The 22,913-nt window shown below is 39.6% G+C and overlaps 1 protein-coding gene across 2 annotated transcripts in view; it reads right to left on the reverse strand.

Moving 5' to 3' along the window:
• LOC102385573 (NAD(P) transhydrogenase, mitochondrial-like) overlaps positions 1 to 22,913 on the reverse strand; it is a 57,233-nt gene that overhangs the window by 28,677 nt on the left and 5,643 nt on the right. For both annotated transcript variants that reach the window (XM_006038468.3, XM_025194972.1), the window contains 8 exons: positions 19,944 to 20,135; positions 17,191 to 17,344; positions 15,289 to 15,450; positions 13,669 to 13,779; positions 7,754 to 7,899; positions 4,049 to 4,244; positions 2,074 to 2,307; positions 947 to 1,107 (listed from right to left, as the gene is read on the reverse strand). In XM_006038468.3, the coding sequence (XP_006038530.2) occupies positions 947 to 1,107; positions 2,074 to 2,307; positions 4,049 to 4,244; positions 7,754 to 7,899; positions 13,669 to 13,779; positions 15,289 to 15,450; positions 17,191 to 17,344; positions 19,944 to 20,135 (1,356 nt within the window). The remainder of the gene's footprint in view (positions 1 to 946; positions 1,108 to 2,073; positions 2,308 to 4,048; positions 4,245 to 7,753; positions 7,900 to 13,668; positions 13,780 to 15,288; positions 15,451 to 17,190; positions 17,345 to 19,943; positions 20,136 to 22,913) is intronic.

The following is a 22,913-nucleotide window of genomic DNA, read 5'->3' on the forward strand; positions in this document are numbered from 1 at the left end:
CCAGCCCTCTTTCCTGCCTATGCAGGGGGTCGGACTCGATGATCTATTGAGGTCCCTTCCGACCCTAACATCTATGAATCTATGAATCTATGAAACCATCCCCTTAAGCTCCTGCTCTTACCTCTAGGATGTTGCCTACAGCCTTGCAGCCAGGCGATGTTTCTGCCTGGCCTGCCAGCAGCGAACTACTCTGTTTATATAGCCAGCCAGAGTTGTAAAATGGCCACCATAAACAAGCACCTGCTGGCTGTTTGGTTCAGCCCTTAAAGTGGCAGGTACCACCAGTGCCCTGGCACAGGCTACAAAACCATTTTGCCCAGTGCTTTAGGGTGTCTCCAAAACATTGCCAGAATTTTCAACTGGCAAGTGGGACTGCATTTTGTTGGCGTTCAGCAAAAGCTGAAGAGGCAAACAGAAGCTATACTGGACATCTATACAAGTCTTTTACTGCGAAGTAGACTAATTAGCTCCATAGTAAATGTCTTGGTGTTTACACATGCAGCCTTATTAGGCCACAGGAAACAAGATAGTATATGTAAATACAAGTACTATCCTGCTGCAGATTTTTTTTTATATGCAGCAATGCATATGTAGATGCTGACCCTATTGGCTGTGACATGAGGGTGCTTCAGGGCAGGGGCTGCCTGCCAGCTAGCCCCGCACTGGGACACCTTTGTGCCCCAGCCAGTCCCTCTCCAGCATGTTGAACCATGCCGGAGCAGCCATAGCCTGGCAGGCTGGCCCCCCAGGTCCCTGCCACCTGGAGCTGCTTTGACCTGATTCAACATGCTGCAGTCCCAGGTGCTTGTGTAAATGCAGTGCCCAGAAGCAATAAACTCTGGTGTGATATGTACTGGAGTTTATCGCTTTGCCTTACTATGCAAGTGTAGATGCACCCACTGTTGACTATATTGAAAAAACTGAGAGGAGTACTTGCTTTTCTTACCATGATGGAAGAGAGCCCTGAAACACCAAGGAGACAGGCCATGCCGGTAGTGAAGCTTGGATCCAACATAAAAGGGATCATACCACCTACTGATGCTGCCAACAAACCACCATTCAGGTAATGGCGACCAGGTAGAAGGAGTGCTGCTGAGTTCAGCATACCTAGGACAAACCATGGATGTTCAAATTAATATATCACTCAGTTTATTCCATAAACATTTTAATGAAAAAAGTACTGGAAGTCAGTATAAGCTATAGACACAGTTAAAGCACCAAAAGGCCAAAGATGGCAGGGCCCCACCATCTCAATTTATGCAGAGGAATGAGTGGCCTACTGCAGTTAAAATGTAACTATGCAGTTGCTTGAAAGAAATACTCATAAAAAGTTTCCTACTTCCCAACAGCTCCTTTTCAGTTCTTAGCTCCCAAGAAATGATCTTTTTCCATTAAACTTTGGGAAAATCTATAGCCCTAAGGGCCATTTGAGGTTTGTTCAGGCAACAGTCTTTGAGGAAGTGGACCAGTCTTACAGATGTCTAGAGTTCATATGCACCAATCCTTGGCCTTACACAGTAAGGATTGTCTTGAAGGCACTTCATTTCACTGGCTGGTAATGCTGTTTCTAGTTTCAGCTTTAAACCAAGAAAGCAAGCATACTATGGGCTGTGGCCTGTAGTTAGTATCACCTACCAGACTTCTACTCCAAACCAGTACATTAGGATTTGGCATACCAACTGACTCCCTTGATATCATCCCTAGGAGTGAAATGGATAACACCAGGGCAGCTTCCCAGAATGTACCATCTGCAGTTGGTAATGAGGACCAAATAATTATTTGGAACAAAAAGCCCTGGTGGCTATTTATCCTTAGAAATTATTGTGGCCAGAAAAAGATCCATATTTTAGTATTCTCACTGTTTTAATACTGACTAGTACCACAGATTTGTTACCTTCTTGTACTTGAACTGTACCAGAGCAACACTTTCCCCTAGTTCCCATTTTTACATGTGTAGCTTTTAAAGAGATTTCACTGGAATTCAACAGGAGTTGGGGCAACTAAATCCCATTAAGACTCCTTGCAAAAGGCATCTAATTTATCTAACATGAGACACATCAAAAAGAAGGGTACCTTGCAATTTTCCATAAGCTACTAAAGAGCCACTGAAGGTGACACCCCCAATGTAGGTCCCTAAATAGGCAACAGTTTTGAGAACATTGGCAGAAGGGTGAACATCAAGGTGTGGATATTCAATCATATACTCAGCAATGCATGTAAGAACAGCTGCCAAACCAACCAGACTGTGAAATGCAGCTACAAGCTGTGGAAGGTCAGAGATTTCAATCCGTTTCGCAATGGTAAGACCTGCAAAATAAAATTAGTTAGATCTAAGATTAAAATATGATATTGTATTTCATAATCTCTTGAAGTATAAACAGGCAGTTAAGCAACAAAGGATCATTTGCTTTCTTGTGTTGTTTTCCTTTTTGTGCAATGTAGTAGAAATATAATAGTTGCAAGAACTTATAACCTAATTTAAGTCTCCTCCAAAAATATATTTGCTAGAACATTTTAAGATGACAGCCTGTAAGAAACAGAGCCAAATTGGGGCTTTTGAAGCCACAACCCCTTGTGCAGGGGATGGGATACTGTGGGCGCACTAGAGTTTCCAGACATATTCTGCCTGCAGGGAACCCAAGCAGGCAAAATGCCTCTGGAGGCATTAGACGAGTACACAGCGTTCTCAGTGACAGGCTGGCAATGGCAGGATCTCTTTCCCAGCATTCTTCGATATAAGGCTTCCATAACCCAAGGATGTTGGACAAGATGCTGCCCAAAACTTATTCATCTGGGCCAAACCAAGAACAAAGCAATGCTGGATATGAACCCTGCCTTACAATATTCATGGGGGGGGTGGGGAGGAAATAAAACTTTTCATACAAAACACTCTCTGCCAAAAAACACAGACTCAGGTTGACCAAAACATTTAGTGAATTTGTGTCAGCTTTGGTAAATGGTTTCAGTCAAAGAAAAAAATCAAAAGGTCTATTTTGTTTTGATTTTTTTTTTAATGAAATGCTTGAATTCTTCCTTATGAAACATCATTATGTTCTGAAATTGAGTTCAATTTTATTGAAGAACATTTTTAGACATTTTAAAAGCTTGATAACAAAATAAAATGTTTATTTCTGAGTTGAACTAAATATTTTAAACCCCCAAATTATTTTTAAACTTTTTAATACATTGATTTTCTGATTGACTTGAAGTTGATTTGTTTCCCATTTTTTGGACCTCAGAACAAATGAGAAACCGGTTATTAGCACAGCTCTAGTCAGAATACTCTATCATAGGGACTTTGAGGCTACATTAGCTTCAGAAGCCTAACGCTACAACTGAACATGTATAAAACTCTGGATTTCTAATTCACCAAGTAATCCGGACAATAAACCAGTCTTTCAAATGAAATGGCACCTGTGAGAAATGGACTTGCCAATTTCCCCATCACCCCTGTTGTGCCCTCCCTGTTTTTTTAATGGACCTATTGTAAGAACACTCAAAAGAGCTCAAGTAGAGAGTTTGAAGATTTACAGTTGTTTGGCTTGTCCTTTCTACAACTTTCTTGAGTCACCTAGAAGGAAATTGCAGTTGAAAAAATATTTTCAGAGAGGGGGGAGCTGTCTGCTGTGAAACTGCCAGAACTCCACAGGATTTTGACAAGGATGACTGGCAAGGCAATTAAAACAATCCCTGAAAACTATAGAAGAGCCTTTTGGGAAATACTGTAATCATAATTTCTATTATTACAGGCACCATTTTGAGCCTTGATAACAGCTAGGTCCTTTGACTATAAGCTGATGGCAAGTGCATATTCAAGTTAAATATTTCCTCTGTTTTAGCCTTAAGCTATAGAAAGAAATGGCCAAACTTAAACACATCTGTTTTACCATCTTACATTTTCTTCTTAGCCAAGAGTGCTCCTGTCAGGACCTAAAGTACTTTTTAAATGCATTTTCCCATTGGATTATAAATAAATATTAATTAATAAATCATTAGTGAAGCTGGCATGAATTTAAACTCTACCTGCTGAACAAAATGGTATACATACCAATTGTGCCACCAATAGCCATGGCAGTGGACATCTGAGCGAGTAATTCTGGGGCAGGTTTCAGTGCTCCTAGCGTAGCAGCTAAACCACCAGCCACCCCAATCATACCTAGGGCATTACCAAGTCTAGAAGTGTTCTGACTAGAAAGTCCTGCCAGTGCACCAACACAGCAAAGGCCTGAGCCCAGATACATCATCTGTAAAAAAACAATGCCAAGTTAATACACAGTGGCATGGAATTACTGTGCTTCTTCTCTTTCACAAAGTCTCCAGGATCTCCACCAAGATTTGGAATAATGGAAAGTTCTTACGTTATTCATGTATTTTTCTCAGCCTTTGACATTAAAATTTACCCAAGTTATTATCTTTTGTTCATACCAGTATATTTCTTTTCATACCTCTCCACACAGATAAGCATTAAGAGCAGAGTTACAGAGATTAAACTTTAAAGGTCCAATTCCCAATAATATTTAAATACACATTTTCAGTTATTTTCATAAATATTGATCTAGTGGTTTTTTGCACTCTTCAGTGTCCTAAACGATTATGTATCTTCAAATGTGCATGTCAGTGGGCTTCATTCTTTCTGCTCTCTTTCTAGAGTTGAGTAACAAACTAATAACAAATTGGTTAAAGCTTAAAGATATTAGGTAAAATTATCTTCACAAATTTTTTTAATTTTTCAATTTTTCATTACACATGATTTAAAATGACTTTAGCCTTTATTTTCTGTGTTTGTGTGGAAGAAATACATTTTCTCAAACCAGTCATTCAAATATCATTTTAAAGATTATAATGCTATGAGATCATTTCCACTGATTCTGTTACTTTGATTCCTTAGTGTTTTGTTATACAAAATACTCCGAAATCCCTTCATGATGATGCATTTATAAACAACATGTGGTGTTCTCTCTCATGTTTAAAAGCATCTGGGTGATTTTAAAATCATGAATGCTAAATGTTCCCTTTTTTGACCTGTATTATTAAATACATTGACAAACAAGAATCCAAAACCATATAGTCATAAAAAATAAAAGGATTCAGTCCATCATTCTCTAATCATTTAGTAGAGAATGAAATGTACAAACAAAATGAAGCAGAATAATTCCCTGATAAAATCCAGAAAAGGCCATCAAAAAATGCTCTGCTTATGCAAGTTTTCAAGAAATATCATAGGAAACATCAAAAGACCAAATTTATACTGTATAAATGGGCAATACTTGGCAAAAGTCACCAGAGCTTTACCCATTTACACCATCACAGAATTTGGTGTTGTCTTTCTAATTATCAGGCCATTCCTCAGAACTGATTAAGTCCAAATCTAAGTGTACACTGAGCTATTGTTTTATTGGAAAACTGAAATCTGTAAACATCTACTACTGCTCCCAATTCAATCTCTATTCTGTTGCTCACAAAGATATTTATAAGAGATTAGATTTGTATTTTATTGGCATTTTTGGTGTATTGTTCATGGAGAGAATTGCATTGTTTAGTTCCGTGAACTCAGGTATTTGGTGTCCTACAACATTGGTTTAATACAGTTTCAAAGAATAGGCCTCTAATGAAAAACTACTCCAGAAACAGCTGTTTGGGAAATAAACCATGAATGTTCCTAGGCCTACTGACTGTTAAATGACCTTCTGATCAGTTCCAAGATATTTATCAGATTTCTTTCCAGAGATGGTTTTATTTTAAGTAGTTCAAGGAATTCATGAAAACTAGCACCTCATTTATTCCAGATTTTTGGTGAGGAACACTTTTCTGGGAGGTTGAAAATCCTTAAGGTTTTTGAGAGGACTGGTTCATTTCCCTTAAGATTTCAGATTACCATAAGATCATTCACAAAATAGTTTCCTTCAGTGTTTTCAGTCAACATAGTTGTTGCTCCATAGAGTCTATTTCTGATTTTAAAAAAATTATTCAAAGTGTTTGTGTTTTGAATAATGGCTAAAAATTTGCAATTCAACTAGAACCTAGCGACTGCTTTAAGAACCTTAGCTTAATAGCACAGGCAGAACTGCACTGTCTGTCAAGGTTAAACGCAAGTGCCTTTGGATAGAGAGCATAGCTGCCCTTATTCCTGTAAAGTGAAAGTGTCTCAAGGTGCTCAGTAAATAATAAATAAAAATAATTTAATAAAAGATCTATAGCAGGAGGGTTTCTCACTAAAGCAGAGAAAACCCATTCACAAGAATTTGTAGAAACTGCCAAATTTTGCCTTTCAGAATAGAGAGCAATGAACCATTCACCCAACAGAACACAAGACAGACACATTACTGTCACTGCTAGGTTTTGTGTTCTGTCCTTTGGGATGTGTGCTGTTTAAGTGCCCAATTTTGTTGACTGGAAGGAATCATTTACTGAAGGGTTTTGTTTTTATTTTCTTATAAATATTCTGCTCTGCACATCAAGAGAGCATTCAAAGGATTATTAAAGCAAAGGCAAAGACCTTCTAAATCACTGGGATGCTGGAATATATTGTAAAGCATAGCCTATGCTCTTTGATACCTTGTAATAGAAATTCAGAAAAGCCATAATTAAACAACATTTCCACCATCACACACTTCAGAAATTCTATACTTTACTTTTTAAAAAGCTTGCTGAAATTATGTACGTGCACAATTTCTTTCTCTGCATAGTGAAAACTTTACTGGATTTCACCTTTCTTAAGGAAAGCGTGAGATGACAAACAGATCTTTATGGAAAGGAAATGTAGATTCAATATCTAATCTAGTGGTTCTCAAACTTTGTGGGATCAAAGCACTCCTCAGAAAATGCCAGCTCTTAGTTTTCACTTGTTTTTTGACTAGAGAAAAATAATAGACCATTTTTTATATTGCAAAGAACTTACAAAGACCACTACATGGTAGAATGTTTTTAACACTATGAATTCCTATGTGAAATCTCTAGGTTTATTGTGTGAATTATGCTTGCACACCTAACAGTGCTAACATTGCAAGGCACCTTATGGCACTCTTTAAAGCATCTCAAATCATTAAGAATCACTGATCTAGTCTTTAATTCAATTAAACTCTTATTGAAGTTATATTGAAATTTTGCCTGAATAAAGGACTGTGGAATACAGAAAGGCTCTAAAATCTGAACATTCAGAAATATAAATGTTGTCTGACTTGTCCAATATTATGTCCACTGGCAAGAGAAGCACCATAACCTCTAAGAACTTTCCCCTCCCTTATTGTTTGGGAAATTACTAGAAAATAAGAGGCCTGATGACCCAGTGATGAGTAATGAAGAATATTAGCAAATGGGTCAGCAATAAATTAAGGACCCAAATCTGCCAAGCTTTTACTACTGTGAATGCCCCTTAAAACGTATATCATTAAATACAATGGCTAGTAGTAAGTATCTGCAGAAGCAGGGCCTTAATTTGCTGGCATCACTAGATTTGCTAGCACAGGTGAGCCCATAGGTGACATGTAGAGGGGACATCGGGGGAGGGTGGAACGTGCCCCCCCGAGATTGACCACCACCGAAGCCGCTGCTGGCTTCTGCGGGCCATCACTGTTCATACCTGCCTCCTCCTTGCTGCTGACATGGCTGGCGGCATCTGCAGGCAGTTCTCGCTTGCTGCTCGCCACCATGGTGCCCCATCAATCTCAGGAGGCACCAGTCATTCATGACTGAGCCTAGCTGATTAGATCGCTAACCTGACTACTGAGTAACAGAAATCGGAACATTGTCTGACCTGTTCAATACTATGTCCACTGGCAAGAGAGGCACCATAACCCCCAACAAACAGAGCTCCAGGGAGGAGGTAGAGGTAATTATATTCAGGTGGATCTGTAGGTCGCTTGAACATATCCAGCATTCGCTGTGTAATTAAGAAACCACCTGTTGGGAAATACAAGTTTGAACTGTAAGAATGAGCAGATAAAAATATACACTCAGGGACTCCTATAAATACAAAGTACCTCTGTACATGAACACAGAGGTAACCCTCCCTGATGCTATTTCAGTTGCAAATAGTCTGCAAATATTAGTTGCAATTTGATCTGTATGTTGTTAGCAAAGACCTTGTTTCCACTTGGACATTATTCTATTCAATTCTGTTATGTAACTCATTGGTTTTTAAAAATGATTTTTCAGTATCATGTTCACTCCACTGAAGGCCAAATTATCCCACCTGCTTGCTCCCTTCTGTGAGTGCAGGGACTTTGGATGCAGCAGAATTATTGTAATTCTGCCATCCAAAGGGAGAGGGAGAGGATTCTTGGAGGCTATGCCCACAGTTTGCCCTATACACAAGAACATCTCGCTGAACTAAAGAGTATAACAGACATTTATTTGTAGATCTGGGTAGGAGCAGGCTATGGAAAGGGCTGCCTGGTCTGCCACTGGCCATCATATGGGTTTGCCAATTTAGATCAAACAAGCAGCGTTCCTAAGAGTGAATTACTAGCCATGAAACAGGTCTTTTGGACCTGAAGGTCATAGCTTGGGGGGATGGCCATGATGCCCCTGAAACTGGGCTGGTCACAACAGTCTCTTTGCTCAAGCCAAAAGAGTGATTGAGACTGGAAGTAATTTACAGAGTCATATGTAAGGTTATGGTCTTACTTGCCCACTGAGCTGGCCAACTCTAGAGAGAAGTGCATGCCACAGCTCTTTTAGAAAACAGAGCAAGAAACAGGCATCACACATCTTGGACAATATGCCTCCCGTCTTGAATAAGGAGTTCCTGAAAGCTCTACTCAGTTCTAGATATGCTTGCTCTAACCTTACGTATAAAAAAAAAAATTGTGAACGGAAAATAGTTTTACCAATAAAAAATGGTCTAATGGACTAGGAAAGATCTATATCATCAGGTTTCTTTGAGAGAAGAAAGATTGTCAAATTATTAGGACATGAGCAAAGTCTTGAGAGACCTGGGTTCAAGTCTCTGCTCTACTAAATAGATCCTAGGTGGTGATGGGCCTCTCTTTGCCCCTGGTCCTAATCTCTGAAATGGAGATAATAGCACTTACAAACTTGGCAGGATTTTTGCAGTGGTAATTCATCAAGAAAAGGTATGATATGTACAGATACTATGGAAATGGGACCATACTACCATAATGAGAGTATTATTAAAACCACTATACAATTTCAAATATGATGTTACTACCTGCTTTAGAAATTATTGAAATCTTTGTAGTTATTTCCTTGTTGATATTTCAGATGCCACAGAATCATAGAAAAATAGGGCTGAAGGAGGTCATTTAGTCCCACCTCCTGCTTAAGGTGGGGTGGGGTCTAGTCCCCTTGTCTAAACCATTCAAGATAACTGTTTGCCTACCCTACTCCTGAAAACTTCCAAGAAAAGGGATTCACAACCTCTCTGAGTAATCTGTTCCAATGGTTAACCATCCTGATAGTTAGAAAGTTCTTTCTAACATCCTAGCTAGATTTCCCTTGCTGCAATTTAAGATCATTACTTCTTGACCCATCACCTACAGCTACAAAGACTAGTCTATCAATATCCTCTTCATAACATCCTTTAAGTAGTCAGAGACTGTTACCAAATCCCCCTGAGTCTTCTTTCCTTCAGACTAAATAATTCCAGTTTTTCCAACCATTTTCATGTTTGGACAACAAATTATTATTATCAGAGTGCTTGTATAAATTGGGGGGCCAGATAGTTGTTTTTGTAGACTGAATTTTACCAAATCAAGATTCCCAAAAGTCAGATGCTGAAGTCCCTCCTAACAAGGCCTCTATATCCAGAGATGCTGAAAATACAGAGCTCCTTTTGACCTTAATAGAGGTTCTTTTGAATGCTTATCACCTTTGAAAATCAGTCAACACATTTAGCTGTTTTATTATCAATCATAGAATCACAGAATATGGGAAAATAGAAAATTAGGGTTGCAAGGGACTTCAGGAGATCATTTAGTTCAACCCCTGCTCAAAGCAGGACCATCCCCAACTAGAACATCCCACCCAAGGCTTTATCTAGCTGGGTCTTAAAAGCTTCCAAGGAGGAAGAGTCCATAGTCTGGCTAACCTGTTCCAGTGTTTTACTGCCCTTCTAGTGAGAAAATTCTTCATAATATGTAACCTAAACTTCCCTTGCTGCAACTTGAGACTGTTGCTCCTTGTTCTGTCATCTGCCACCACTGAGAACAGTCCAGCTCCATCCTCTTTTGAACCCCACTTCAGGTAGTTGAAGGCTGCTATTAAATCCCCTCTCAGTCTTCTCTAGACTAAAATAAGCCCAGTTCCCTCAAACCCTCCTCAGAAGTCACGTGCCCTAGCCCCCTCACAATTTTGGTTGCCCTCCTCTGGACTCTCTCCAATTTGTCCACACCCTTTTTGGGCCCCCCCCGTGGCCTTTGGGCCACGGGGCGGCCCAAAACTGAACACTGTACTCCAGATGTGGCCACACCAGTGCTGCATAGAGGAGAATAATCAGTTCCCTTGACCTGCTGGCAAAACACCTACCAATGCAGCCCAGTATGGTGTTAGCCTTCTTTGCAACAAGGACACACTGCTAGCTTATTGTCCAATGTACCCCGCAGGTCCTTTTCTGCAGAGCTGCTACTCAGACTGTCAGCCCCCAGCCTGTACTGGTGCATGGGATTGTTCCATCCTAAGTGCAGGACTTTGCACTTGTCCTTGCTGAACCTCATGAGATTCCTTTTGACCCAGTCCTCCCATTTGTCCAGGTCACTCTAGCCCTACCTTCCAGCATATCTACTACTCCCCACAGCGTGGTATCATTTGCAAACTTGCTGAGAGTGCACTCTATGCCATCTTCCAGGTCATTGATGAAGATATTGACCAAAACCAGCCCCAGGACTGACCTCTGGGGCATCAATGTAGGCACCTAACTTTATTCATAGGAAGTCGACCACAGTTTAAAGCACGCCCAACACCTATGGGCCATGTGCCAGATCTGGCCCAAGAAGGGACTGAATCTGACCTATGAAGGTCTTATCTAGTCCATGTTTTACAAACACACACCAAGCCCCTACTCTTGCCCAGCCATCTGATCTGGTCTATGTTCTGTGTTCCGTGTTTTATTAATGGACATCCAATCCCTTGCTGCTATTCCAGCATTTCTGCCCTGTATAGAAGACTTCTCTCTCGTAGTCCACTGCAGCCTCTGCTTATGGTTGCAGCCAAATTAGCCAGTCCAAATTCTCACTCCTCACATTTTTCAGTGACATATTTTTCTGTGGAGGCCGAATTACAGGGATGAAAGATCAGCCTTCCGCACAGAGTAGGGATGACTGGACAACAGGAATGGATCAGTGGCCCAGGATAGCTGCTTGGTCAGATGCCTCTGCAGCCCCGGTTAGTAAAAGGTTGATGACTCATGGTATAAAGGGAAAAAAAAAAAAGTCAAATCTGACTGTACTTAGCCTCAGCAGTATTCTTTAAAAGAGAGGTATTACAGGGTAACGAATGTTTTAATACTATGAAACAATTTCATTTCTAATATAAGATCCCCATAGCCATTTGTGTCCAGAAAAACAAGTTATTTCCATCTAATATTCTGTGCAAAAAGTCAGTAGGAATTAAAATGTGTCTAGGGCCAAAACAAGGCCCCTATCCTCAAACTCTACTTAGGGTAGGATCCAATCAATCATTCTCTCTATTCCCTAGTCCACTGAAATTCCAGCAGACAAGAAAATGCCAGCAGACAAAGTCTCTGGCTGCAAAATGTTCAACTTCAGCAAATTATAAATGGACTCCACAAGGACTCACTTCAAATTCTAAATTTGCAAATGCAGTTTTGGACATGCATATTTGGCACATAGTTATAGTGTCTGTTTGTGCATGCAGATAAGACCATTACCTATGTCACAATCCAATTAGTGAGTTCAAATGAATGCTTTGTGCATGCAAAGGGTTTGCAAGTACAAATTTCAAAGCCATTTTAATGCTCCTTGGGCAATATGCCCCATGGAACATGAATCATGATCTCTGTGAGATTCAGGAGAGTCTCATGAGATTGGCAAAAGGATTTTCCATGCTTCCTAGTATGCCACATACTGTATTTACTCAAATATAAGATGACCCTGAATATAAGACAACCTACAAATAATTTGACTCTATAGATGGAAAATTTATACATTTGTTATAATTTTCCAGATACAGAATCTAATTATTGGAGGTTTGCCTTGGATTTGTTCTTTTCTCTGCTACAGCAAGAAAATAAATCTGTGGGTCAGATAGCCCCTTTGCCCTCTGGCCCCCACAACTTTTTACCCCTGCAGACCCTTCACCACTCCTTACTGTCAGACCCTGCTCTCTCTGAGCACATGGAAATGAGGGGAAAATTTGAAAATACTGACCCTGAAATAAACATACCTGTAATAATTTGCCTATATGCTTAGTTCATCCAGAATTGATGCATTTTGTCTATTTTGAAACTGCTGCAAGTTTTAGCACAGTACTCCATAAACACACTTTTAAGCAGCACTTTTGTACCTTTTATATAGTACAAACTATGCATATTAGTGCAAAACCAAAAGGCTCATGATTTTCTATACAGTTCAGTGGCCTGGGCTGAAACAGAGTCAACAGCATTTCAAGCCATGGTGACCCCACAGCTCAGCACTACTCAGTATGTGTGTGTGCTCCAGATACCCCCCAGAAAGGAGCCATGTGCTAATTAGCCCCCCACTCATGACTAAAAATAGGCATTCTTGTCATGAGCCTCAGGATCCTCCAAAAAAGTATATGCAGATGGGGAACTTGATCTAGCTCCACTTCATGGAGGGAAGGGTCACACTAATCAGATGTAACAGGCCAAGAGAGTGTGTGACAAAGGGATTCTGAATGAACTGTTTGGGGCCCTGTTTGTTGATGTTTGCTGACATTTAAGGCTGGTGAAGAAACAGGACTCACTGGAAATGGACCTCAGCTCTGGGAGTGAAAAAGAAATTGAAATGTATTCAAGGTAGTGGCTCACTATGACTTTTAAAAGAGTCAGCACTAGGGGAACATTAGTATATATCATATTCACATGGGCTGCACTACCATATCCTTGTGGTAGTATCCCTGCTCTCAGGCTTTCCCTCTAGCTTGTTCCTCTGGCATTTTGTCTAGGGGGCATCTGAACTCCAAGGCCTCCAGCTTGGGACCTGTACACAGGATGACTGCTATGGATTTGGGAGTACTTGAAGTCCCAAGCTGAAAACTCTGGAAGGTGAGATATTTACTGGTGGTAGCACCACAGACTTGAATGATTGAGCTCTGCTCAGTCAACAGAATTCAGAACCAATTGGGCCTGGGACATGAAATTAAAAAGAAAAAATCAGTATGTTTTCCCAATATGGACCATGGGTTTTATAATCATGTTCAGTGTTTGCTGCATTTAATCAATGTCATAGTTGGTTTCCATTACTTTTGGCAGCAGTTTAATGATAGACAATGTATTTAATGAGGTTCCCTAGTAGGGGCGGGGGGGGAATCTCATCCCATATTTGAATAAATATAGTACATATTTGATGTAGTCAGATGGTACAGTCCAGAAACTTGCCCAGGTTTTGATACAAAAGGTTAGCTGATGGCATTTCATAACACATACAAATGTAACATATACAAATGTACAAAAACATACTCTAGACACATACAAACATTTATCATAAGATATGGAGAATAAACAGTGCTCACCTGCAATATTCACAGATGAAACAAATGCAGCTACTAAGGCTAAGATTTGAGGAATACCGCTAGGGAAGTAAGATCCTCCCATTAAAACCAAACCTCCAACAGCAGTAAGACCTAAACAAACCAGAATAAATCAATACTTCATAACTGTACATATGAACAATTCATAAGTAATTAATCCATTGCAAACCAGAAGCAAGCAATGATTCCTCCTGGTATTGGCAGAAGCAAATTTAGAAATAAGGTATGACAGCTGGACAGTTGCTTCGTTCCTTTCAGCATTGTGGACTCAGAATAGTACACTGAGATCCCCATCTTCCATGAGCACACTAGGACTTTGGTGGGTTTCCCACCTTTACACTCCACCATGAAGCCTTGGGGGAAACCTGAAGAAAGGGCACAGCCAAATACTCCATGTGCAGTTAAAGCTTCTGCTGCCTCTCAGCCACCCAGAGAGTTCTACATTTTTGCTAGACTTCCTCTGTGATGAGTTGATTATCTGTTTGTTCCAATCCTCTTCCTCTCTCTTCCTCAGCCTCTTTGACTCATATTTCCTCTATATCTGCTCTTGTACCCTCTCCCTTGCCTATCTTCCTTATCCCCTTACTCATCAGTGTCCCCTCTTCCTAAGGCTGGACCTTAGGCTCTGTCATAAAAATCAGAAAACTCAAAGCAGCACTAAGGTGCTGTGGAATGAGCTGTTATGGAACCAATCATACTTGCAGAGGCTTCTGAGGAAGCTAAGTGAAAAAGTTTCATGATCTTAGCTGTGATCTTTGTTAACAGAAATCAGCTCCTGCCAAGTTGCAGATGTACAGTAAACTATGTGTAAGAGCACTGCAATATTATTTTTCATTAGTTACACAGTTCACAAGATGTGCTAGGTGCTTTAGAGGCCTGTAAAAGACCCCAGAATTAAACTGTGCCTTGAGCTCAGCTCATTTTAACATGGATTTGCTTATCTTGGGGGAGCAAGGGATTATGCTTCAACAAATACAATCCTTAGAAGAGGCTACAAGCGTATAGAAGGCAGCTGCCTGTTAAATGAGACAGCATGTTCTCCTTGAACAATCCTGCTAAATGCCCCAGCTCTGCACTACGGAGAGAAGTCTGCTCCCAATGTAAGATTACAGTTGTGCCCAACTCCTTGAGTTCTCCCTCCCATATAACAATAGTGGCCCAAGAGCACAGAGAAAGCTGGCAAGACTAAATGAAGGATGTGGAAAGGGAAACAGCCCACAAAATATCTGATGTGATGTAGGGCACACTCACTTTTTGGTTTTGTCATCATTCACATTAGGATAGTGGGCAGTAAAAGCAAAAGCTACTATATTTACTTGATTCTTACAAAAGCATGATTCTCATCAAGACTCCAGGGGGGTGCAGTCAGTGAGAGCTTTGTGTGGGGAAATTAATCTCAGCTACAACTAAAGAATAAAGACAGCATTATCAAGTGCCACAGGTTTATGAGTTCCAGTCCTAATGTAACAGTTAACAGGACACCTGCCTTTGGCTAAGCCACTGAACTTCATGTCTCTGGTTCTCCACCTGAAAGTATCCTAGCATTGAATTTGATTGTAGATCTGAAATACCCACAAGGAGAAAGAAGAAGAGCTCACTTACCAGAAATTGCATTTGTTACTGACATGAGCGGTGAATGCAAGGCAGGAGTGACTCCCCAGACAGTATGATAACCAACTATTCCAGCAAGCCCAAATGTAGTCACCATTTGGGTAAAAGCAGAATTGGGAGAAATGAGCCCCAGCCCCAAAATGCTTGTCAAGCCTAAAAAGAAAAACATATGGTGAAGAATAAAAGAACATTTGTCTTTATTAGTCCTCAAAATATAGACCAAGAGGTCAGCCATGTTCCCACTGCTTTACCATAGCTATCTATCAACAGGAGCAGGAGGCGCCTCCAGACATACTTCAGTATGCCTAACTTTTATTCTATCTTTGCCAAAGCTAAACCTAGCCAAGAATAGAACACTTTTTTTTATTTTGTTTTTTAAATCATGGGATCCAGACACAGAGCTGCCAACAAGTAAAATCTGTGAAATGTAAACTATTCAGATTGAGCAAATCATAGAGAAAAAGTCCATCAAAAACAAAGGAAAAATGGCATAGATTCTCCAGTAATTTCTCACAACCTTTACTGCATTAGTAGGAAACAGACCACAGTGTACCACATCTGAACATTATTAAAACAGGCAGACCACACAAACAGTTCAGTAATACTTAGCGAGAGAAACCATCATTGCCTTCAGTACTAGTCTGTTTGACCTGATGTGGTAGAATTTCAAAAACTGTTTTTACATTTTGGGAAAAGGTTGTACCACAGTCATAAATACATGATTTCAAATATATCTTACTTACTTATAGCCAGATTTTCCCTCTCTTACTCTCATCTAGTAGCATCTGATTACTCAAATCATTCTAGTGATATCAATGGGAGTATTCTCTGAACAAAGTAATACACAGTATAAGCAAGGGTATCAAAATCTGCTGGTAGTGGGGAGTTAATTTTTAAAGGGCTAACCAGCTGAAGACATCTTTACTGAAACATTTATATGTGCATACAGAGCACTCAGCATTAACTGAAGAAAAAAAATCTCTAAAGTCAGATAATAAAGTGCTTATATGCCAAGGAAAGTATGCAAATATAAACTTAATAACTTATCCACAACCTGGCAATGGCAATGGCAAAATCACTGGGAGGAGATCATAGTTGTGATGAGACAGTGATGGGAATCTTTGGAGTACCATATAAGATTAAATAAGGGAAGGATTAGTAATTGAAAGCAAGTTCTTAGATCCTTTTCTAACTCCCTTTAAAATCCATTCTTCTACACCACCAGAAAATCCCTTTCCTCAGGCTAATGGTTACTCCTACTGTTGCTCATTTATCAGGCACAGGAGTTTAGACAGTGGAGACTCTTTACTTACATTAAAGATTGTATTTTATTCATTACCCTTTGTTCTTTTCAAAGAAACTTAATAGTAGAACAGTGTCATGCTGTTTATGAGAGAATACTATTCATTATAATGAAAACCTTGTTATCTGATTTACTTTCCATTTAAGTAGTATGTTTTCAAGTATAAATAGTCATAACAACAACACCTGGAAATGCAGAACATAAAATGCCTCATTTTTCTGTCAGGGTCTATATGCCGGTTTCAATGGGTTTGGAGTTTGGCCCCTAAACAGCACAATGTTAGCTCTTTATTATATATGCAGTTAGCAGCACAACACATTTTTTGGTAATATTATAGAGACAATGACTTAAGATCGAGTCTCTAAAAAAATACCCTGTGTTTCCCTAAAGTTTTTTTTCTTGTCCATCATTCAATTGGAAGGTAACTCAGGAGTTTAGAAGTGTTATTTAACCTTTCTGCTACTGTTCAATATTAAAACAATGTATAGAGATCTATTTCACAAACTGGTTTAATTACTTTTATTCCTAGAAATATAGGGAATGCAAACAAAATGGGTCATATAGCCAAATCTCTCTGATGTATCATTTACCTGCTGTGTAAGCTCCAGCTGATGTCATGGTCTTCCTGAATGGCGAGATCAAAGCTTGTTTCTCTGCTTCTAACTCCTGCACAGATTTTGGTTTAGCAGGAGCAGAAGGTGGTGCTGTTCTTGGTAAAGGTGCTGGAAATAAAGTCTTGCCTTCCTGTTAGAAAAAATGATGATCAATGTTGTGGATTTCTGTGTCTCTTGCCCTCTGTGAAATAATGGGCTGATCCTCTAGCTTTATTAGGGCCAGATCCTGTTGCATTTACTTACGTGAACAGTTCAATTGAAATCAATGAGATTATCCATGTGAGTAAAGGTACAAGGGCCTTTACTTTTTATTAATGTAATGATAATTTATATTTATTCTAAAAAAAATATTAAAAATATTAAAAATCCTTATTTTTCATAAATCAGAAATTTTTATCTATATTTTAATTTAGTAAACTTAGATCTGCCAAATTGGCACTGATTGTTGAGTTCTGTTAGTCACAAAAAGCCATCTTTGTCCACTCTAGCCCACTAAGGAGTCACAGGACAGAATATGGTCTGGCATGTTTAGACTATTACATTTGATGTATTTCACCCTAATAAAAAATAAATATATGAAGAATAAAGCAAAAAAATTTATAAAACTGACTCTGACTCAAATTAATATTGCTTTGAAACTGAACCTGAATTCATTTCTTCTTTATAATGAGTCTTCTACCAAAAAGTCATTCCAACCTGCCAATATTTAATCACTGTGCATAACTATGCTTTGGCTTAGTGCAGGGGCGGGCAATTATTTTGAGCAGAGGGCCACTTACTGAGTTTTGGCAAACCATCGAGGGCCGCATGACAGGCAGCCAGGGGCAGATAAATACTAATTTTCTAAATTTTTTAGGGGTCCCACAGGCCGGATGGAATGGCCTGGCAGGCCGCATCTGGCCCACGGGCCGCATTTTGCCCACCCCTGGCTTAGTGCTACCTGCAGACAGATATGGATCCTGGACAGGTCTGACTTCACCATATCAACAGAAATTCACTTCATGCTTTCTTCCATTAAAAAAAACAAACATCCCTGCAAAAAATCAGCCTACCCAAAGAAATTTCTCATGCATGGAAAAATCCCAGCACACCCACAAGTAATCTTAGTTTTCACGTACTTGAAGTCATTTCTCTTGCATTTAAACTTGGGTTTCATTTCCCAGTCACTGGTTTATAAAGGTACGCAGATCCCTGCTTTTAAGACAGAGGCTCTGAACAATATGATTTACTGCTATGTTCTCATTTTCTTTTCCATGCACTAAAGCTAGAACATTTCTAGCTTCAGTCATATCATCTCTTCAAGCAGTAGTGCCCTTGCTCCTCCCATACTAAAATGACTATCTCAGATAGACACCTCCAGACACCAGGGCCTTCCAGTGTTCAGCAGAGCCTCTGGTCATGTTTGTATGGAGCTTAGTAAGACTGTGTGAAGCTTCGGTCCCTGGTTCGATTCACCGGAGATTTGGCCCATTTTGGTGGCTGAATCCCCAAATCCAAATCGAATCAGGAGACCCTATAATCACTCTGAATCGAATCAATTCGGAGAGATTCAGAAAGATTTGGCGATTCAGCCATAGACACAGCTTTAAATGTTTTTTCTACATACCTTAAGATGCTAGGCGGCTTGTGAATGTTGCAATGGTGGGGCAGATGGAGCATCCTACAGGCACATGGGGGGCTCCCCAGTGCACTTGGTAGCAGACCTGGAAGTGGACCAGAAGCCGGAGGATGCAGGGGGTCCCCTGTGCATTCTCCGGTGGTCCTGGAAGTGGACCGGAAGTACTTCCGGTTCGCTTCTGGATTTGCTCCCGTGCTCCTGTGTGATGCTCCATCCACCCCAGCATCTCAGCGTTCACGAGCCGTGCCTGTTACCTCGAGGTATGCAGAAAAAACGTTTAAAGCTGTATCTGTGTTCAAATCACTGATTCTCTGAATCAGCGTCAAATCTTCAGATTCGGATTCAGCTAAATCAAATCAGGGACAGTGATCTGAATCAATTAATCGAATCACGGTCCCTGATTCGGGCTGAATCCAAATTGAATAAGGCCCATTTTGGACACCCCTCAAGGTTAGCATTCTGCATTGTGACCGCAATACCTTGCTTGAAACCTGAGTCAAAGCTGTTTTTAAACTTTCTAATGGTCTTTGGAATAGATATTTATGGAGGCAGTGGAATCACCATCACTGGGACACTGATGAATAGCTGTCAGGTGTATGTAGCTATAGTTGATTCTGCTCCAGAAAAGGGAGATGTATCAGATGCTCTATCAAGATCTGTTTCATCCTTTTAATTTTGATTCTCTAATTCTCATACTAACTGAGGTCACTTCAAGAACCCCACACAGCTTGCACACCTCCACTCATGTCTCACCCCTTGCCTGAATACATCACCTTAGGTTCCCAACATACATTGGCGCCAGAGCAAGATATCTAATAGAAGATTTGATTTCATATTTTCTACGGCATGACAGACCAATCCCTAGTATTGAATCCTTCTTTATGAATCACAAATTCAGTATGAAGGTTGAATGTCAAAAACTGAAAGTATCAACACTTTTATTAATCTCTCTGTTGTTCTTTCTTTTAACCCTAAATATCTCCCTGATTACAACTCCTTATTTAAAATATAAATTCATCTATTAAGATGTGGCTAACAGAAACATTCATGTCCTTCACAATACACTTTTATAGCCATTTCTTAAAATTATAAAAATGAGCTTAAAACTCACCTTCATTATCACAGTTCCTCTAATGACATGATCAATAGTCCCATAATCAAAATCATCCCTTGGCTCAAAATAAAAATATTCTTTGTCAGGAGAAATAGCTTTTAATAATTTCAAGATGTTGTTGGAATAAAGGCTACTGGCCTGAGTAGCCATTCTACTTGGCAAGTCTGTATAACCAATGTGCACCACACCCTGATGAGAAAGAAAAATAAACTAATGTCAAACTTTTTAATGTATTATCTTGAAAACCGTTCACATATTCTCCATAGATTTGATGAATATTTTAAACATGCCAGTAAATCACATTCACATATGACTGCAGACATGCCTTACCAAAGCTTTCTTTTACAAGTTAGGGACTTTCTTTCAAAGCTAATAGCTTATTCGGATGCATGAACAAAAAAGTCAGCAATTTTGTCAGCAAGCCAGCAACAGAACAAGCTGGGAGGCCAGTCAGGGAACTGGCTTCAGAACCAGATGGTGCTTATTTTGAGTCGTCAAGTACTTTTTTGAGTTTGAAAACACCTCTTGTTTGTCTGATAAGAATCAAATTGCACAATGCATTTCCCAGTTTAATTGCACTCCAGTCAGTCCCAGGAGGAAGACATGCTTTTAGATAGCTCCATTTTCAATACACTTCAACTGTATCGAAGAGGATGTTTCCTTAGGAACATCTCACAGAGTGAAAGTGGAAGAGTGTAGTCTATCAAAAAAATCCATTTCAATCCCATACTTTCAAAACAACTGCATATGTTCTGACCTCGATGGAGTGCCCTAAATTCTTGTTTTTCCCTTTTATTTTATCATCATTACAATGCATTCCAGTATTAGCCATCTGGACCTTGCAGCTGCCAACTCATCCCATATGTAGCCACAGGTGCTGGCTGCAATGCACATTCAGAAATAAGGCTAAGGATATGATATTCAAGTATGGCAGTTACAGAAGAAGTCAGTTTGAGTTAAAATTGAAACACTGTCAACTGGGCAGCTGTGTGCAGCTGGCTTTCCAGAACACAGCCACAGAATATTAGCCACTGTCTAGAAAAAGACATATAGCAGGCACTGTAAGGATTTTATTAACACTTTATGCCCCATTCCAGGCATTCACGTTCTACCCCACTCCAACAAGATGCACAGTCATTAGTTCCTTGCAGGGGGGGCACTCTGACTGCCTCTCTTGCAGTGAAGTCATGGTGACCCCTAGTGGCTTCAAAGATCATTTCCTTTCCAAAGAAAAAAGTATAAAATTCTGAAATTTGAAAAAAATTAGAAAAAATAATGCAGAGTCTTCAAGCTATTATAGGAGTTAGGCAGGTAATGAAGATCAATCACCACTGCTTTCAGAGGACAGTTACACAGAAGGAATCTTCTCTTGGTCAAGAACATTTATTGAAATCGTTTTCCACTGTAGGGGATTCACAACTCCCTACTGGAGACAATTGATTTGGCAGTAATAAGAATGGGAAATTAACTGAATAGTTGGAAAAAAGCATAGCGCCTTCATAGCATCTTTGTAGCTCGTATCAGCCACAGAACCCTACTTTATATAGTGCTGTGGCTTCAGGGAAAGTTTCCTCGTAACGAAAGTCAAGAGATATTGGCTGCATCTTCCAAGCTCTTCTCCTGTCTCTTCATTCCCTATTTCAAGGTTTTGTTACCATGAGCTGAGGAAAGCCCATACCTTGATTTCTTATCTTTCCTGTACAGTAGTTACTAACTGTATGTTTTTGAATAAGCAGGTAGGCCTCACATTCCACCTGCTGTTTGAGAGGGCACAGCAAAATCCACTATTGTTGGAACAGAAGAGCCCTGCATCAGCAGAGTTACAGTACATCCGAGGAAGATAGGCCACAGGGGAGAATGTGGACCTGAGGAGGAATGTGGATCCAAACTGCACTTCCATGTGGGCATAACAGTAGCTCAGGAGGACAGATTTAACATCAAGCTGACTGAAAACAAAATTGTTCAATTCAGTTCCAGGCAGTGAAATATTTAAATCTGAGAGTCCAACCCAAACAATACATCTTACTTTATTTTCCTGATGAAAAATTGACAAATATTAGCAAAATCAAAGTTTTCCTGGGGAAAAACGATGCTTATGCAGAAACCACATTTTTTGTCCAAAATCTTATAAAAATTCTTAACCAGCTCTCTGAATGAAAGATTTTGCTGGTTTAAAGCAGGTCTGGCTATAAATTTTGTACAAGCCCATGGGATATTTGCAATGAGAGGCAGATAGCTAGGGAAGCAAGGAAGGCAAAGCAGCAGTGCTGCTACACACATAATTTTTGGCACGAGTCTCACAGTATTTTCTCTTTTCCCATAGAGGACCAGCTGCTAGAATGAAATTACCACAAGAGACTCTCCATTTTTTTAAGTAAGTTTGTAGCACCTGTGCCTGCAAAGAAAAGCTTGACAATATGCCTCCAGTATGTTCCAGGAGGTAATGAAAAAAATACACAGTTTAGTATTAGTTTTATCTTATAGTTTTTTGACCATACATGATTTTTAAAACATTTTGTTAGTGATGGTGGATAGGGGAAATTAGGTAAGGAAAATTGCTTTAATCTGAATATTTGTAAAACTGCAGAGGTCTAAGTTTCATTTGAATTGCTGCACTGGCATGTGCAAACACGGGGCTACCTAAGAAATTGCAATAATTTAAGCCTTCTCCATCACTTAAGTTTTTATAGAAACAAATGTATCTTGAGGAAGGAGATGAAATCGACAAAGCATGACTTCTTTTAGTCAATACTACAATAAATGCTTTAGCTACAGACAAATAATTGCACCTTCTAATATCTTATGAATATAAAAGTCTTTCCTTTTCCAAGCCACATCTAACATCAATATTAAGCTAAAAATGGCTATTCTCTTTGTAAAAATCCACAGCTCGTTACTGTAAGATAGAGACATTGCCCATTATTGGTTTTATAAGTCATCAAATAAAATGTATATCTAGATCTATTC

Source organism: Alligator sinensis, unplaced genomic scaffold (genome assembly GCF_000455745.1).
Source record: "Alligator sinensis unplaced genomic scaffold, ASM45574v1 scaffold1424_1, whole genome shotgun sequence".
NCBI classification, from domain to species: Eukaryota; Metazoa; Chordata; order Crocodylia; family Alligatoridae; genus Alligator; species Alligator sinensis.